This window comes from Electrophorus electricus, chromosome 4 (assembly GCF_041902795.1).
Source record: "Electrophorus electricus isolate QZ-2024a chromosome 4, ASM4190279v1, whole genome shotgun sequence".
NCBI classification, from domain to species: Eukaryota; Metazoa; Chordata; class Actinopteri; order Gymnotiformes; family Gymnotidae; genus Electrophorus; species Electrophorus electricus.
The window spans coordinates 31,762,942-31,778,182 of record NC_137500.1 but is presented as its reverse complement, the minus strand read 5'-3'; the positions used below and the strand labels follow the sequence as shown (position 1 = coordinate 31,778,182).

The 15,241-nt window shown below is 48.5% G+C and overlaps 1 protein-coding gene across 3 annotated transcripts in view; it reads left to right on the top strand.

Moving 5' to 3' along the window:
* The window catches only part of cwc22 (CWC22 spliceosome associated protein), a 35,616-nt gene that overhangs the window by 17,672 nt on the left and 2,703 nt on the right, over positions 1–15,241 (top strand). For all 3 annotated transcript variants that reach the window (XM_035522605.2, XM_081713310.1, XM_081713309.1), the window contains exons 14-20: positions 1,642–1,726; positions 4,867–4,927; positions 12,771–12,848; positions 13,071–13,223; positions 13,646–13,773; positions 13,867–13,968; positions 14,120–14,307. In XM_035522605.2, coding sequence (XP_035378498.1) covers positions 1,642–1,726; positions 4,867–4,927; positions 12,771–12,848; positions 13,071–13,223; positions 13,646–13,773; positions 13,867–13,968; positions 14,120–14,307 — 795 coding nt within the window. The remainder of the gene's footprint in view (positions 1–1,641; positions 1,727–4,866; positions 4,928–12,770; positions 12,849–13,070; positions 13,224–13,645; positions 13,774–13,866; positions 13,969–14,119; positions 14,308–15,241) is intronic.

Here is a 15,241-nt window from a genome sequence, read left to right as displayed (position 1 = left end):
AATGCGGTCCCTGTGTTTTCAGAGTGTTGTTTCTGCATTCTTGGTGTTAAACTGCACATGAAATGCCCTATGTTTGACCAGTTTTGTACAAAATTAAGTGTGTTTGAATTAAGGTGTACTTATTTTGAGAACATTTTAGATATAAAGCAATTACATATTATAATAAACTTAAGTTTGGTGCTGTTTTATGATTTCGCTCTGCCTCGACAACTATGTAAACCTCCAGAAAGCAGCAAATTATCTGTGAAACCTTGATGTATTGTTTATCTTTAGTAAATAAGATGTCTGATAATTTTAGTTTTTATTGCCATTCGTTAAAAGTGCAGACAGCTGCAAATTTACTACGACCAAAGACTCCACCCCTCGGCTTGGAATAAACGGGCCATTTCCAACCAATCATGCCACGCATTCAGAATACGTCTGATATATTCAATATATGTTCAATATTCAATCAGCATACATCTGATATGTTCAATATATATTCAATGTATATTGAACATGTATATGGTGTTAAACCTCCTATTAATTAATAGTAATATTGTTTGTTACCTATATGCCAATAAGGCTGTGTCTATGTACTGAGGCAAAATGAATAAAATGTCAATAACATTATATTGCTATTTTTAATTTAAACTAAAAATGTAAGTTTTCATAGACAGCCCATCTCATAACGTCACATTCTGCATGATGACAAGATGGCGATACACTTGTCAAAAAATTTTATTTTGATCGTTCCTTATTTCGATGCAGTTTCACTGACACTGTTAAACCTATCTGCATTTTTAAAAGTGGGAATCCGGGAATCCGTTCTGCCAGCTATGTCTAGTGTGTCATGTCCTCTTTAAATCCAGCTCCATGTGGGTGTTGGGCTCTGTCGAGGGTGTGCCACGCCTCCACTCCCCATGATATTCATGGACAGGGCGGTGAGGCGTCAGGTGCGGGGACCGGAAGGTCGCCTCGCTGCTATTAGTGGAAGATTGTGAAGACGCCAGAAGGACGTTGAGTTCTTCCATATGCACTCGAGTGATTTGCAGCTGAGTGTGAAGCGCTCGGTATGTAGATCAGCACCTCCAAGTCTGAGGCCTTTTCAGCTCCCAGAACAGGATATGGCGTGCTCCCTCCTGGGGAAAGGGGGTGGGAATCTCATCCAAGCGGGGGAGTTTTAAGTGTCTGAGGACCTTGGTCACGAGTGATGGGAAGCGGGTTTGTGAGATCGACCGTTGTTTGCTGCAGCTGCAGTATTGCAGTCACTGTACTGGACTATAGTAGTTTAGATGGTGCCGAGATGTAAAGTGAAGCTCTCGGCTTACCTGTCGATCTATACCTCCCGCCATATCCCCTCCCTCCCCCCCACCTATGGTCATGAACTCTGGGTAATGACCGAAAGAATGGCATTGCGGATACTGGGGTTCAAAATGAGCTGGGTAAGGTAGTTCTGATGTCCCACTGGAGGTATTCCAGGCACGGTTAACTGTGGGGAGGCATCGGGGTAGACCCCGGTCCTGCGGGATGGACGTGGGAAAGAGTAGGATCGCATGGCTGGCACTCCCTGCTCACCGGCGCCGTTCCTGTGGTCGTTCCCGCCTGGGCCACTCACTGCCTCTCTCTCCTCTCTCTATCCTCTCTGTCCTCTTTATTTAGATGAGGCCAAAGTCACAATTTTTGACCAGACGGAGGTGAACTTGGTTTCGTTTCGACGCACCATTTATCTGGCCATCCAGTCAAGGTGAGTACTCGCACATACATACATACATACATACATATATATATATATATATATATATATAAAATATACACGCACAGATACTCATGTCTCTGTCCAAATAAATGACCATGCTTGCTGAGGAAATCTCAGCAGAATGAGAGTGATTTGTAATCAGGAATAGTGGGTGCAGGTCACTGATGGCTGACGCCAGCGCAGGTTTTATACATGGACACGGAGCAGTCTAAGAAGGGCAGGTGTCCCTCAGGTTTGGACAGTTCAGCGCCTGACTGGGATTGGAACAATAATGACAGGAATAACGCCAGGTTTGCTTCACGGGCCAGAACCAGACTGGGGTGCACATCTGGTTCCACACGTGGGCGTTTTCTGGTTGAGTTTTGGCGCTGGGGTGAAAGTGCACACGCAGACGTCGTTAAGCTCAACTTGTACGGCGACCGGCCCGAGGCTTTACCAACCCTGGTTGTGAGGAGGAGTTGAGAGGGAGACCAGCTGTAGTGGAATGTGTGAGGGTGAGGGTCTATTGCCAACCCAAATGTGTGTCCACCAATGTGTGTGTGTGTGTGTGTGTGCGTGCGTGCGCACGCTGGACTCAGCCCCAGGCAGCAGATGCGCCCCGCTTTTCGGCCTCCTTGGGTGCAGAGCTGCTCTTTGAGTGCTTGGAGTGGGAAGCCTTTGAATCTACTGCCCTCCCCCCAACCCCTTTGGGGCCTGCTGTGATCACATGACCACATTGCTGAAAGCCCTGCCCCTCTGTTGCAGAGCTCTGTCTATTGCATTCCCTCCACCTTTACTTACCCTGCTTGCTTTGATTCTCGGCACTCTGCACGCGCTCCCAGCATCGCCGCATCTTCAGACCGCCGCTGTCCCCCAAACTCACCCCACCGCAGGCTGGGCTATAAATCTTTAATTGCTTGTTGGATCTGTTGGCTTCTTTACACTGTAATGGGACAGGAAAGGGGGGAGGGGGTTCTGTTCACTGCTGGATCCGACTCGTCTAAAGCGACCACGCCCACTCAGCCCTTTGAGTGAGCTTATTGTGGCTACGTCTCAATCACAGCTGGACAGTGCTGAGGGGTTTCACCCTGTGACCACCTTCCCATGACTGAGGATATTTAGAGGTTTAATACACCTGTGAGCTGAACAGCAAGTGGTATTAGAATTGATCAAATTCAGGCTTTTGACATGCTCAAGCCCAAGCTAGAAAGTTATATTTTGATCATTAGCTGAGCAATTTAGCTGCTATTGACTGCATGCAAATTAATATGTAATGAGTTTGATTAAATTGTTTGATGTTTGACAGTAGTAATTATTGACTCATTTTATGCTTCCAAGGCTCAAACATTGAAATTCCAGACACCCACATGACACGCATGCGCACAAACACGTATACACCCAAACACGCCTGCGCACAAACATGTATACACCCAAACACGTACACAAGCTTGCACACCAACCAGCACATGCACACACTCCTTCCTAGCGCCTCCCAGTAGCAGTTGGTCCTGGCGTAACACCGCAGGGAGAAGTGCTCTGCTGCGTGACCTAGTCGGAAATTAGATTAGCCCACTGCCAGAACACACAGCGCGAGATTCGCTCTGTGGTGGCTGCTGTCAGCTCTGTCACTGCAGGTCTGTCCGGTTCCCCCCGTCCATCGCGGTAAGCCCCCCCTCCCTGACCGGATGGTGACATGTTTCCATACAGACCCCTGTCACCGGTTGATGATGCAACTGTGTTTTCTTGGTGAGGAGTGTGTGGTGTGTCTGCTTTGACCATAAAGGGGTGAGATCTATCCCCCCAAACCCGCCCCTGCCACTGTCTGGTTGTCGAAGGGCTCTTTCTGCTGAACACAGAGAGGCACAGGAAGGCGTCTGTGTCTGTACCCTCCCGAGGGTCAGAGCCTCTGCGTGTCACGTCCGTTACGCGCCACAGACCAGCAGAACTGACAGAGACCAGATAACTTATGTTAACCCTGTGGTGATGAAATTGAGCACATAATGCATGAATATGTATGTAAATTGTAGAATTAGGAGACAGCCTGGAAGTGGGTTACCATAGGCTATAAGTTAACCAAAGACAAATGTACTATTACATTAAAATACTTTTATTTCCTCTTTAATTCTCAAACTGAAATGACTCTGAATTGCATGGAGAGTGGGTCTGCTACACACAGGCTGTGTGTATGTGTGTGCGCGCGCAAGAGAATGAAACTGTGCAAACCTGACACACATGCTAAATTCTGACAATGTGTGAGGGAGATTTTGGCTGTATGAGGTTATTTATCTGAAGGCCTCATGCCTCATTTATCTGAAGATCCTCTCTTCTGCTGGACCTGAGCTGACCACATGTAAAGATGAACTTTTCTGTGGTGGAGAGTCTGCTCTCTGTAACGTGCATTAGGACTTCTAGCAGCTGTGTTTGTTGCTCTAGCGGCGATGGAACCTAGCCAGGCTGTCGGAGGCGGAGCCTTTCTGAAAATGCGATGCTTTCCAAAAATGTTTACGTGATAAGAGACGCTGGCTAAATGCCATATCAGCCTCTGTTTATAGCCCCCCTCCCCCGCTGTCCCACAGTGCTACGGTAGATTTGGAGGCAGGACACATACCAGTAGGTTCAGTTAGATTTATGCATTTCACTTTGCCTTTTTTCCCTTCCTGCTATTTTCAGTCCTTTTAGCAGCATTGACGGATTAGAGCTGAATATTTTTCACTACTTTGCATGTTTCAGCGGTCCAGCCTAATGAATATTCTAATGCGCAGATCTTCTGTGTTGGAATTCAATGTGTGTCACCCTCTGAAGCAAAGTTATTGGACTTTGTTGGCATTAATACCTCGTGATTCATATTTCATACGCATTTCATGTCACTGGGCCTGTGTGCACAGTCTTGTGTCCATATAAGATATTAAAATATGTGCATTTTAAATTAGTTTGATTTCCAGTTTACTTATGACACCAAACAACTTATTTATTTTTAGCTTTGCAGCGTCAAATGGGTTTTTGATCATTTTAATTGATTGACTACATGGTGTGTTACCAAAAATGAGTCTTTTGCGGCAACACATTTATTTATCAGTTTAACTGCGTCAGACTTCTGTGGACTGTGTGATGGCACTCTAATGCTTCTCCTTTCTTTGGCTTCTTTACAGCTTGGACTTCGAGGAATGCGCTCACAAACTGATCAAGATGGACTTCCCGGAGAGCCAGACGGTACGTTAGCCACCGAGCTAGCTGCATTGCCTTCTCTAAGACATGCCCCCCACCCGCCTAACCCTGCCCTCCCGGGTGTTTATCGATTCCTTTTTGACTTGAGTAAATATATCTTCTCCCTCTGAGATAGTTTGAGTTTTTAATTTGATTCCAGTTATTTTTTTCTCGTTCACGTCGCCTCACTGAACTTTGTGCACATCATGTATATGAAACATGAGTGGCAACGTGCTAGGGTTTGTGGGGAAAAAACACACACACACATGCTCGACCACTAGCAAAGAGTGTAGTTTTGTTAGTCATCCTTTAGTTTTAAATGACTGTAGTTGAATCCAGTCATGGCTGGTGAACCTGATGTGACCGTATATGTTTGAGTTAATAATGTTACTTTTGCTAATAATTGTCTGTGGCTTCTGTTTACACGGTTATGAGCGAAATTTGAAATACATCTGACGTGAATATGCCACCGTCAGAATTCTGCTGCTCCTTCCCTGGGCCGAAACTCTGGGTCTGCTGGCACTAGCGTCCCCGCTCTTTGTAGAACCAGAGTGGCCTACAGCATGGTGGCCGGGATTCCCCTGAGGGGAGAGCCAAGAGGGGAAGTGTGGGCGGGGCTTTCTGCTCCAGAAATGGAACTGAGGGTTTGTAGTCACTTGGGACACATTTGTCATGTTAATAACCTTGTTTTGTATTTTCATGGTAGCAGAGAGAGAGACCCACACTTAGCTCCTGTTACACTGTGTGCTCCATGACCCCCACCCCCACAGTGCTGAGTGCTCAGGGATCTCAGTATCCAACCCTGTGTTTAGTCCCCACCCGCGTTTCACATTTACAGCTTGCACATGTGTGTGCACACCCCATGCAAAACCACACATGCATTGTGCTTAGCGCCGTGTTGCTGAGGGTTTAAGCACAGAATTAATGGTCTTTGACATGCCACACGCCTCTGAATATCTCCATTCACTGTAGCGATGAAACTGTATGTAGTTATGGTAGATGCTGTGTGTGTTTGTGTGTGTGTTTCCTGCACTCTGTTTGCGGTTAATCAAAGAATCAGACCTTTACCGGGGGCCGGACGCCATTATGTTCTGTGACTCCTTCCCCTTTTTCTACCATGCTCATTTAAACAAAGTTCCATGTTCCAAAGTTCCAAAGATGGACGGATACAGAGCTTATCTAAATGAAAGCAAGTTAGGAGTGAGTGTGTGTGTGTGTGTGTGTGTGTGTGTGTGTGTGTGTGCGTGCGCGTGTGTGTATTAAGCATTCCCTCGTTGCCGTACAAAATGAATGCATGTGGTAATTGTGCTGGGCTTTCCTTCAGAGTATTTGTCACTGGTGAATCCAAGAGGTGCAGGTGGAGAAGGCTGAAGCAGGCCGTGTGTGTGTGTGTGTGTGTGTGTGTGTGTGTGTGTGTGTGTGTGTGTGTGTGTGTGTGTGTGTGTGTGTGTGTGTGTGTGCGTGCGCGCGCGCGTGCGTGCGTGCGTGCGTGTGCGTGCGTGTGCGTGCGTGCGTAGGTGAGGGCACATGCTCCGGGGGAAAGCCGTCTCTTCTGTACTCTGTGAGGTTTACTCTGGAACAGACACACTGAGGTGTGTGTGATTGAGTGTGTTGTGTAAGATCACCCCAAGGGGAGCTTGCAAAACCTGCTAACATATTATAAACAGCTTGTGGTGTGTGTGTGCGTGCGTGCATGTGCACGTGTGCATGCATGCGAGCAAAGGGTGGAGACGGTATGTACGAGACCTCCATATAGAAGTGGTATTTTTGTCCATCTAACCATGTCTTTAACCCAGTTTATGACATGGCTACGGTCATAAAGTGACATCACCTAGACTCTGGATGAGCGCTTTTCCAAGGCAAAACCTGATTTTCATAAGGTCAGTGCTAACGGTGTGATTTAGAGCTAAATCAGACTTCACCTCCGTCCAGAAAGCCAAGCCACAAACACTAGCGCTGAAATAATGGGGCCTTCATGAGTAAGTAAAAACAGACAGCTAAACTTGTCCAGAAACCCAAACTAAGCAGGCAAGTGAGCTAAATAGTACAGCTATAAATACATGTAAGACTCGCTTTGCTTCTCCAGGACAGAGAAGGTGACTCTGCACGCACACGCGTGTGTGTGTGTGCATGAGCGAGCACCAGTGCCTCAGTGGTGTTCCACACAAGGCTGGCCGTGTTGGCAGTACCCAGCTCTGTTGCTCAGTCACCAGGGCCCAGTACGTCATTGTCACACCTGAGCCTTTCTGTCCCTATCCTACCCCGCCTTTCTGAAAATCGAAAAATGTTTTGGATGTTGATATTTTTAGAAAATTCACACATCCCCCTCCTGCAGAAAATGGAAAAAATAACACCTGATATGGGAATTTATTTAGAATTATGTGTATAGTTTAAGAAACGCATACACATACATGCACAGATTGTGTAAGGCAGGCATTGCCCTATAAGGGCCTCTCCTATGCTGGGATAAGCCTGTGGGATTGGTGTGAAATTTGGGCTGAGATTTCCTTTGGTTCTTAAGCAGATAGGTGGTGGCGTATGATGGGGGTGGAGCCTGGTGCCGTCTGATTGGGTGGAGATCTCTGCTTTATTTTAAAAATAAAATAAATCTGCTTAATTTCAATGGGACTCAATTCTCAGTAGGAATAATGCACTGTTAAGTGAATAGTTAGTGTAAGTTTAGAGGTCACTACACTGGAGTGTTTTTGTGGGAAGTTGAAAGCCCTGTTGACAGGGGAAGGGGTGGAGTCAAAGACGCCTGCTAATCGGGCAACTTTGAGGAGGTCAGTTTGGACTGACTGAGGGGTGGGGTGTTGTTTTTAATTATGCTATTGCCCACTTTGTCGCTCATGCTCACACACACACACACACACACGCACACACGCTCACGTCCAGTGGGCTCAATCTACCACATGCCATGGAACTAATGTTACTTGAGCCATGGGCCATATGTTCAGGGCCCCTGTGTTTTTAAGCATCTGAGACTTCGTATGTTCATGTCCCTTAGGACATGCCCAAGTAGATCCAATGTCCCCGCCTAATGAACTTTAAGTTTGTGTTATTTTGACAGTTTGTCCAGCGCCTGCTGTGTTGTCTGGGGGGCTCACACACTTGCCCATTTATTTAATTATGTCTTCACTTCATTATTGGTCTGGTCCGAGACCATTTTGTGGTCCAGTTTCAGATGGCTAAGGGTTAAAGTTGACATCCTGCCCCACCCTCTTAACTTTGTTATCCCCAGCACTTCTCCTGGGGTGTGTAAGGGACTGATCCCTCACATCGCTGAGCTGGACTAGGTCACTTCGTCCTCAGATTAGAGGGAAGATGGATAACTCCTACTTTGCAGAATACTTTCTTGGAAATCTGCCTTCCTCCAAACTGGAGCCGTTCTCATGGCAGTTGCCCACCTGCAGGGCTTCAGGCTGTGAAGGGTCAGGAGATCCTCACACAGTCCTGTTGGGAGCAGAGCTGAGCTCTGTGTCACTCTGCAAGGTGCAGACGTGACACTACCACTGCAGGTGCCGTGACGCTGGGCGTGTACTCTCCACCTAAGAGTTCTCGCCTTGTACTTTGCCTTCACTCAGACAGTATGAGTATACCTGCATGCACACGCGCACACATACAGATATATCAGCTGGTGAGTTTGTGACCGTTGTTATTTTATTATTTGGGCCACATTGAGAGGAGAGACACAGAGCAGCAGGACTTGAACACGTGTTGTTAATGATATGAGAGTGCCCGTGTGGTGTGCCAGACCTGGGAATGTGCTCGGCACGGTTGTGACCGCTGTAGCGCGGAGTCAGATTGTGTACAGTGGTTCAGCAGAGACTGGGCCTCAGCCCAGCACAGTTTCATCTCCCAATCATGAGGTCAGTTCTTCTGACCGAGCCATGTTGAATTCCACAAATGCTCGTAAATTCACAAAACTGTGGTGAATGGCTGACGTAAACAGCTGTTTGTGGAAGAGCACGCATTCACCAGAATTCCGAACTGGAGTGTGGAGCCATCTGGGGCTTGAGCCGTCCCGGGGTGGGACCTGGTGAAATTTTGCTCATACCCAAGAGAAAATTTGTGAATCTGGCCAGTTGTTGTCCTAACTTGTTCGTACATATATGTGGAAGAGATTTTTTCTATGCGTATGTTGTTGGCTGCGGAGTAACAGACCTCTGAGTGGTGCTCTCGCCTGTTGGTAGCTTCAGTAGCTAAAATGCAACATGGAGTACAAATACGGAAAAATATTTTGTATTTTTATGTGTTCTTGCTACAGGTTTGAGAGTAAAAAGAATGTTTTTGGATTCGATGGGCCTGCTGGAATTTTACGAGCTGTGAATTCAGCAAACACTGATTTTCCCAGTTTTGTCACAAGTTCATCTCGCTGGGGGTGTTTTTATGGAAGCTATTAAAAGTCTTTTCAGTGTGGCCCACTGAGGCATGATTGCAGGGGGGGGGTTGTGAAAGCAGATGTGTAGTGAAGTGTGCATGCGTTATGCTGCCATTTCCACTACTGCTGACCTGGTTAGTAGTGTCATCAGCGGCCTGGTGTGGCATGGAACTCCCGCTGTTGTTGTGGAATGGAACTCCCACTGGTGTTGTGGAGTGGAGCTCACTGTTGTGTGCCTTCTTTATTCTGCCCTCATCCTGCTTCCTCATACTTCCCCCAAAGCAAACTTGTTTTTCTGCTCTCGTTCTCTCTCTCTCACCCTTGTATGCATTCCCGGGCTCTGACTGTAGGGATGTCTGTCCTCTGGAAAGAGTTGGAAGTGGCGCACAGTATTCCCGTTAAGATCTGTTTTAAAGTTCCACAGTTTATCCGTGTCATCTCCACTAAAGTTGCGTCCGTGACCGAGCAGAGTTGTGTCGAGACCTAGGCCGAATACCCCTCACTGGCCGGCGTGTACACGTGTGCAGCGCCCCTGTCTGCTCTCCCAGGTCCGGCTTCCCCGGACCTCAGTCCTATTACGTTTGCAGTGCACCACCCTCCCACATGAGGGTTTCCGTTACAGCTCTGGTTTGTGAGTAAACACTACAGGTGATGTGTATACATGTGTGTTTTTATTTGCGGTTTTCTGTGACAAACATTCACATTTTCACCTTTGTCTTGGGGATTTCAAAGAAAGAGGTTGTGTATAATAATTCTGCGGAATTGCTGCAGTAGTTGCCTCACTGGACAGAGGTAATGGAAACTCCTTCTATTCCTGAGTTTCTCTTTCCTCACTGGACAGAGGACATAGCAACTCCGCCCACTCCCATCTTTCTCATGCTTGCCATGGAATTATCGACTGAGTTTTCCGAGTAGTCTGTCATACGTCCTGAAGTGTGTGTGTGTGTGTGTGTGTGAACTGTCTGCATGTACCTCACACACCCTTTGTGCCTGTCCCAAAGTAAATGGGTTAGGCTCAGTATGCCATGGAGGTCAGTAGGGGTCAGCTGGCCAGGTCAGAGGTCTCCACGGGCAAGTCATGGGTCTTGATGCTTGTGTTCCATGCTTGTTTGTGTGTGAGCACATTTCGGTAGGGCTGTATGGAGAACAGAAAAGGCTCTTTGTCAGGTGTTTCGAGCGGGTCTCCTCGAGTGGCGTGCTGGCGGCTGGGTCTGAGGTTCAGGCCTGCGTGGCCCTGGCGACATCACGCACTGTAAATGTGCCCCAACTGGACTTTCGTCCCGTCAGTAGGATGCAGTTAAACTCTGTTTGCTGAGATCTCCGGTCTCTTCTTGTTGATTCCAACTCCTCCGTCTGTTTTTCAAGGAACCAGGTGTCCCTTAACAGGTTATCGATTTTCTCCAGAGTCGTGCAGCTCTGGGTTGGGGCTCGTTGTTCCTGATGCCCCCTGCCTGTGGTTGGCTCGGGGAGGCGATGCAGTGACCTGTCTGGCAGATGCAGAGGGAGGATGTATACAGGGATGAATGTCCTTCCTTGCTCATGCCTTAATAAAGACTAATGGGATTGTGTTAGATTGTGTGTGTGTGGGGGGGGGGGGGGGTTTGAGCAGATGGTAGGTCATCTCTGGAAACATTCTGTGCTGTGTGTACGCTGTGCAGACAACACTTGAGGGAGTCTCTTCTCCACACTCCTGCTCTCTCTGTGTACCCCCTTTCTCTATTCTCTGCTGTCTCTTCTCTCTGATTTCTCTCGCTATTCTGTCTATTCTCTATCTGTTCTCTTGCTCTCTTCTGTGTTCTCTCTCTCTCTCTCTCTCTCTCTCTCTCTCTCTGTCTGTCTGTCTGTCTCCCCCCACCCATATATCTCTCCTTCACTACTGTCCAGAGGGGCCATTCTTCTGTCAGGTTGCTGTCAATCACCATGTCCTTCATCACTTAGCATATACACTCCTGACTGGGAGGGAACTGTGCGTAACGCGTGCCGGAGTGCCCTGAGGGTCTGGCTCCACTTTTGACAAGGCCCAAAAAGTGCTAAACTCCACCTGCAGACATGCACACTCCTCCCATTTCCTCAACCATCAGAGATCCAGCTGCAGGCAGGGTCGTGTGAGGCGCGAAGCTTTAGGGCCAAGGGGAAGTGTGTCGTGGATCTCCTGCTTCCATGGTGTAGAGAGATTTGTCTGTGTCGTTTGGGCCGGGAAGGTTCTCATGTCTCACCCTGTTCTGGTCTCTGCATTCTGTGATGGATGGAGCCGTTAGAAGTTAAGGAGTGAATCAGTTAAGGAGTGAGCTGTTCACAAGCAGAAGACAAAAGCTTAGCCAGTTATTCTTAGACACTCCAGCATGCAGTTAGTTGAACAACTTATGACTGTGTGTGTGTGTGTGTGTGTGTGTGTGTGTGTATGTGTGTGTGTGTGTGTGTGTGTGTGTGTACCTACTCCACTCTGACCTTTTCACTTGTCTTAAACAGTCTGTGCTCTGCCTGTCCTGCTGTGATAGACCCTCACAGCTCAGATGTGGAGAGTCATGATACAAGGTCAACTCTCAGGGAGCAGCCTTTCAGCTCATGGTTGGGGGGGGGGGGGGGGGGAGCTCAGATGAGAGATGTAGAAGAGAAGGATCAGAAAAGAGAGAATGGATCAAATCCAGGCTGGTGGAAAAGGAGTCGGGGGGGCAGAGAAAAAGAGTGAGAGCAGGGAGATTGAGAGAGAGTTGCAGGCCCCAGGGTCTTGCTTTCTTAATCGGATATACCTGATTGATCTGTCCAGCTTTCTGCCACACGTGACGTGTTCTGTACTCTGCAGTCTTGCCTGGTGAGGCATGCCCTCTACCAGCGCTGTCCTCCAGCCCGAGGACATGCCCGCTATAGATCACAAGTGTCCAGCAACCAACGATGGGGACAGTCTCGTAGCTGCCCAGCCTGAGTGGTGGTTGGCTGGGAGAGAGACATGCTCTGGGCCACAGTGCTGCCCACACATGCTCTACCTGAAAGAGGTGGCAGCTTTTCATTCCACTCGGCACTGACAGACTGCTGCCCTGGCATAGTGTAAACAGTGAAGCCACGCTGTGGACCATGGAACGTTCCTCCCAGCTCCAGGTCCCCACCTAAGGCCTCCTGATGGTCCGTGTTGAGGCGCCTTGGCCAGGCTTAGTACCTCTCTAGGACCTGCTGCTGAGCTCCAGGGCCCTGCTCACGGCCTCGCAACAGCCTGCTGCATTACAGGCCTGTGAGCCTGTCTGCACTTTTAGATTGTGTCGAGGGTGAGGGGGGTGTGTGTGAGTGAGGGGTTTGTGTCGGGGGTGTGTATGTGAGTGAGGGGTTTGTGTGTTTGTGTGCGTGAGGGGTTTGTGTGTGTGAGGGGTTTGTGTCGTGTGTGTGTGTGAGGGGTTTGTGTGTGTGCGTGTATGTGTAAGGGGTTTGTGTGTCGTTGTACTGAGGACACTGATCTGGGTTTCTGTCTCCCTGCAGAAAGAGCTGTGTAACATGATCTTGGACTGCTGTGCTCAGCAGAGAACTTATGAGAAGTTTTTTGGTCTCCTTGCAGGGGTGAGTCTCGCATCTATCTCATTTTTGCTCAGTTCTCGTCCGCTCCCCACCTCTGTCTCTCTCACTGTGTCTCTACCATTTTTCTCTTGTTCTCCTATCAGTTTGCTGCCTGTCCGTCTCACTCTGCTGTCTTTCTCTCTGTCCAATCCTTCATTCCTTCTCTGTTTCGATGTCTCTTCCTGTCTCTGATCGGTCCTGGCTGATTTCCCTGTGTTGGTGCAGAGGTTCTGCTTGCTGAAGAAGGACTACATGGAGAGCTTTGAGGCCATCTTTCAGGAGCAGTACGACACCATCCACAGGCTGGAGACCAACAAACTCCGCAACGTCGCCCGCCTGTTCGCCCACCTCCTCTATACGGACTCTGTCCCCTGGAGTGTGAGTCACCATGACGCTCCTGCTGCAAAACCCGCTCTCTGAGGCAATGTTTAGCCCCGGCTATGAAGCTCCTTGCACATCCCTGGAAGTGTTAGCCAGCGTCCCCACAAAGATGTTCAGCGTGCACGGCTTTGTGTTTTTTTGTGGGGGTGTCTTTGCAGGGGTGTTTTCGGGGGTGATTGTGTGTGGTGTTTTTGTGGAGGGTGTTTGTATAGGGCTATTTTTATTGGGGTGTTAGTGTGGGGGGTGTTTACAGGGGTATTTATGTAGGGGGTATTTGTGTGGGGGGTATTTTTGGGGGGGGGGGGAATGCTGTTTCTGTAGTGGTATTTACGGGGCTGTTTGTGTAGGGGTGTTTGTACCTGCCTGTGTATGCGATCGCTTTGCTTGAAGAAAAACAAATCACTGTGAATTCCTTGCAGGTCCTGGAGTGCATTAAAATGAGTGAGGAGACGACGACCTCGTCCAGCCGCATCTTTGTGAAGATCCTCTTCCAGGAGCTGTGTGCCTACATGGGTCTGCCCAGGCTCAACGAGCGGCTCAAGGACACGTGAGTCTGGCTTTCCTGCTCTGGCTGCAGCCATGCTGGCGTATGTACCCCAGCTCGGGACTCTGATGCCTCTGCTACCCCCTCCCCCTCCAGGACGCTGCAGCCTTTCTTCGAGGGCCTGTTTCCCCGGGACAACCCGAGGAACACAAGATTCGCCATCAATTTCTTCACCTCCATCGGTCTCGGCGGACTGACGTAAGAGCTGCTAGAGAGCCTGGACTTGACCACGGTCTCCAGGTCCCTGCTGTCTGATTTGTTGTGTGCTACCCCTCCACCCACCACCACCACCACTTTGTTTTTTTTTTCTCTCTCATTCTTCTCCTTTATCTCTGTCTTTCTACAACAGCGATGAACTGAGGGAGCACCTCAAGAATGCTCCTAAGATGATCATGACTCAGAATCAGGACGTGGAGTCGTCAGACTCTTCATCGTCCTCCTCCTCCTCCTCAGACACCTCATCTGACAGCGATAGCAGTCACGGCGACTCTGACTCCTCCAGTGACTCGGACGATTCCAGTAACTCCAGTTCCTCAGGTAGCAGCAGTAATGGTTTTGGGCAGGATTCTAGATGGCTTTTAAAGTCAAAGTGTTTGTGTAGTGACTGAGAATAATGAAAGTATTGGGTCTGCCTGGAGTGTTTCCAGTGCAGGGATGGAGCGATGACCCATTTTCATTTCTCGTCTATATTGTCTTGGTTTTCCTATGAAAAAACAATGAAGCTTTAAAGTCCCACTAGCCTTTCCTTCAGTCATAGCTCCTCCCACATCACCTTAGCCCCAACCCACTGAACACAAGCCCCTCCCTCCCTCTCTTCACTTCACATTTGTGGGTAGCAAGTCTAATCAGGAAATTAAATGCGGGGGTGTGAGGTGTGCACATTTACACTCAGAGCTTATAGCAAATGCTCTTGTCCTGAGCAATTTAAATTTGTGTTTACAATTTCCATGGTACTGATACAACTAGGAGTCTTAACACATTATCAAGCTAAAACCTTTTTTGGTAATTCGGAAAGCCAGTGAAAGGAACACAGCAGTGGTGTGTGTGTTTGTGTGTGAGAGAACTTGGGTGAATTGAATATAATTATGCAACTTCATTCTGGATGGGCTGTGAGGGTCTGGTGGTGTATGTAGGCAGACCATTCGAGAGTGTGTCAGCAGTCCCATCTCAAAATGATGAGAGACTGGACAAACAACCGAGGAGCCCCCAGGGACAGAAATGGCCGGTGGTCCATGATGTACATGAGAGTCCTGCATGGGCATGTCCTCCCAGCAGCACAGGGACACCCTATCCCTCCTCTGTCCCGCCCATGTTCAGCAGCACAGGGACACCGCACCCCTTCTCTGTCCTGCCCGTGTTCAGCAGGTGGTTTTAGGGACAGTAGCCTTATAGAGCCCTGCTTGCACTCAATATGCTCTTCCTCAGTAGTCTGTCTCTTTTTACTGTTTCAGGAATGACAGTTGTTGGTTTT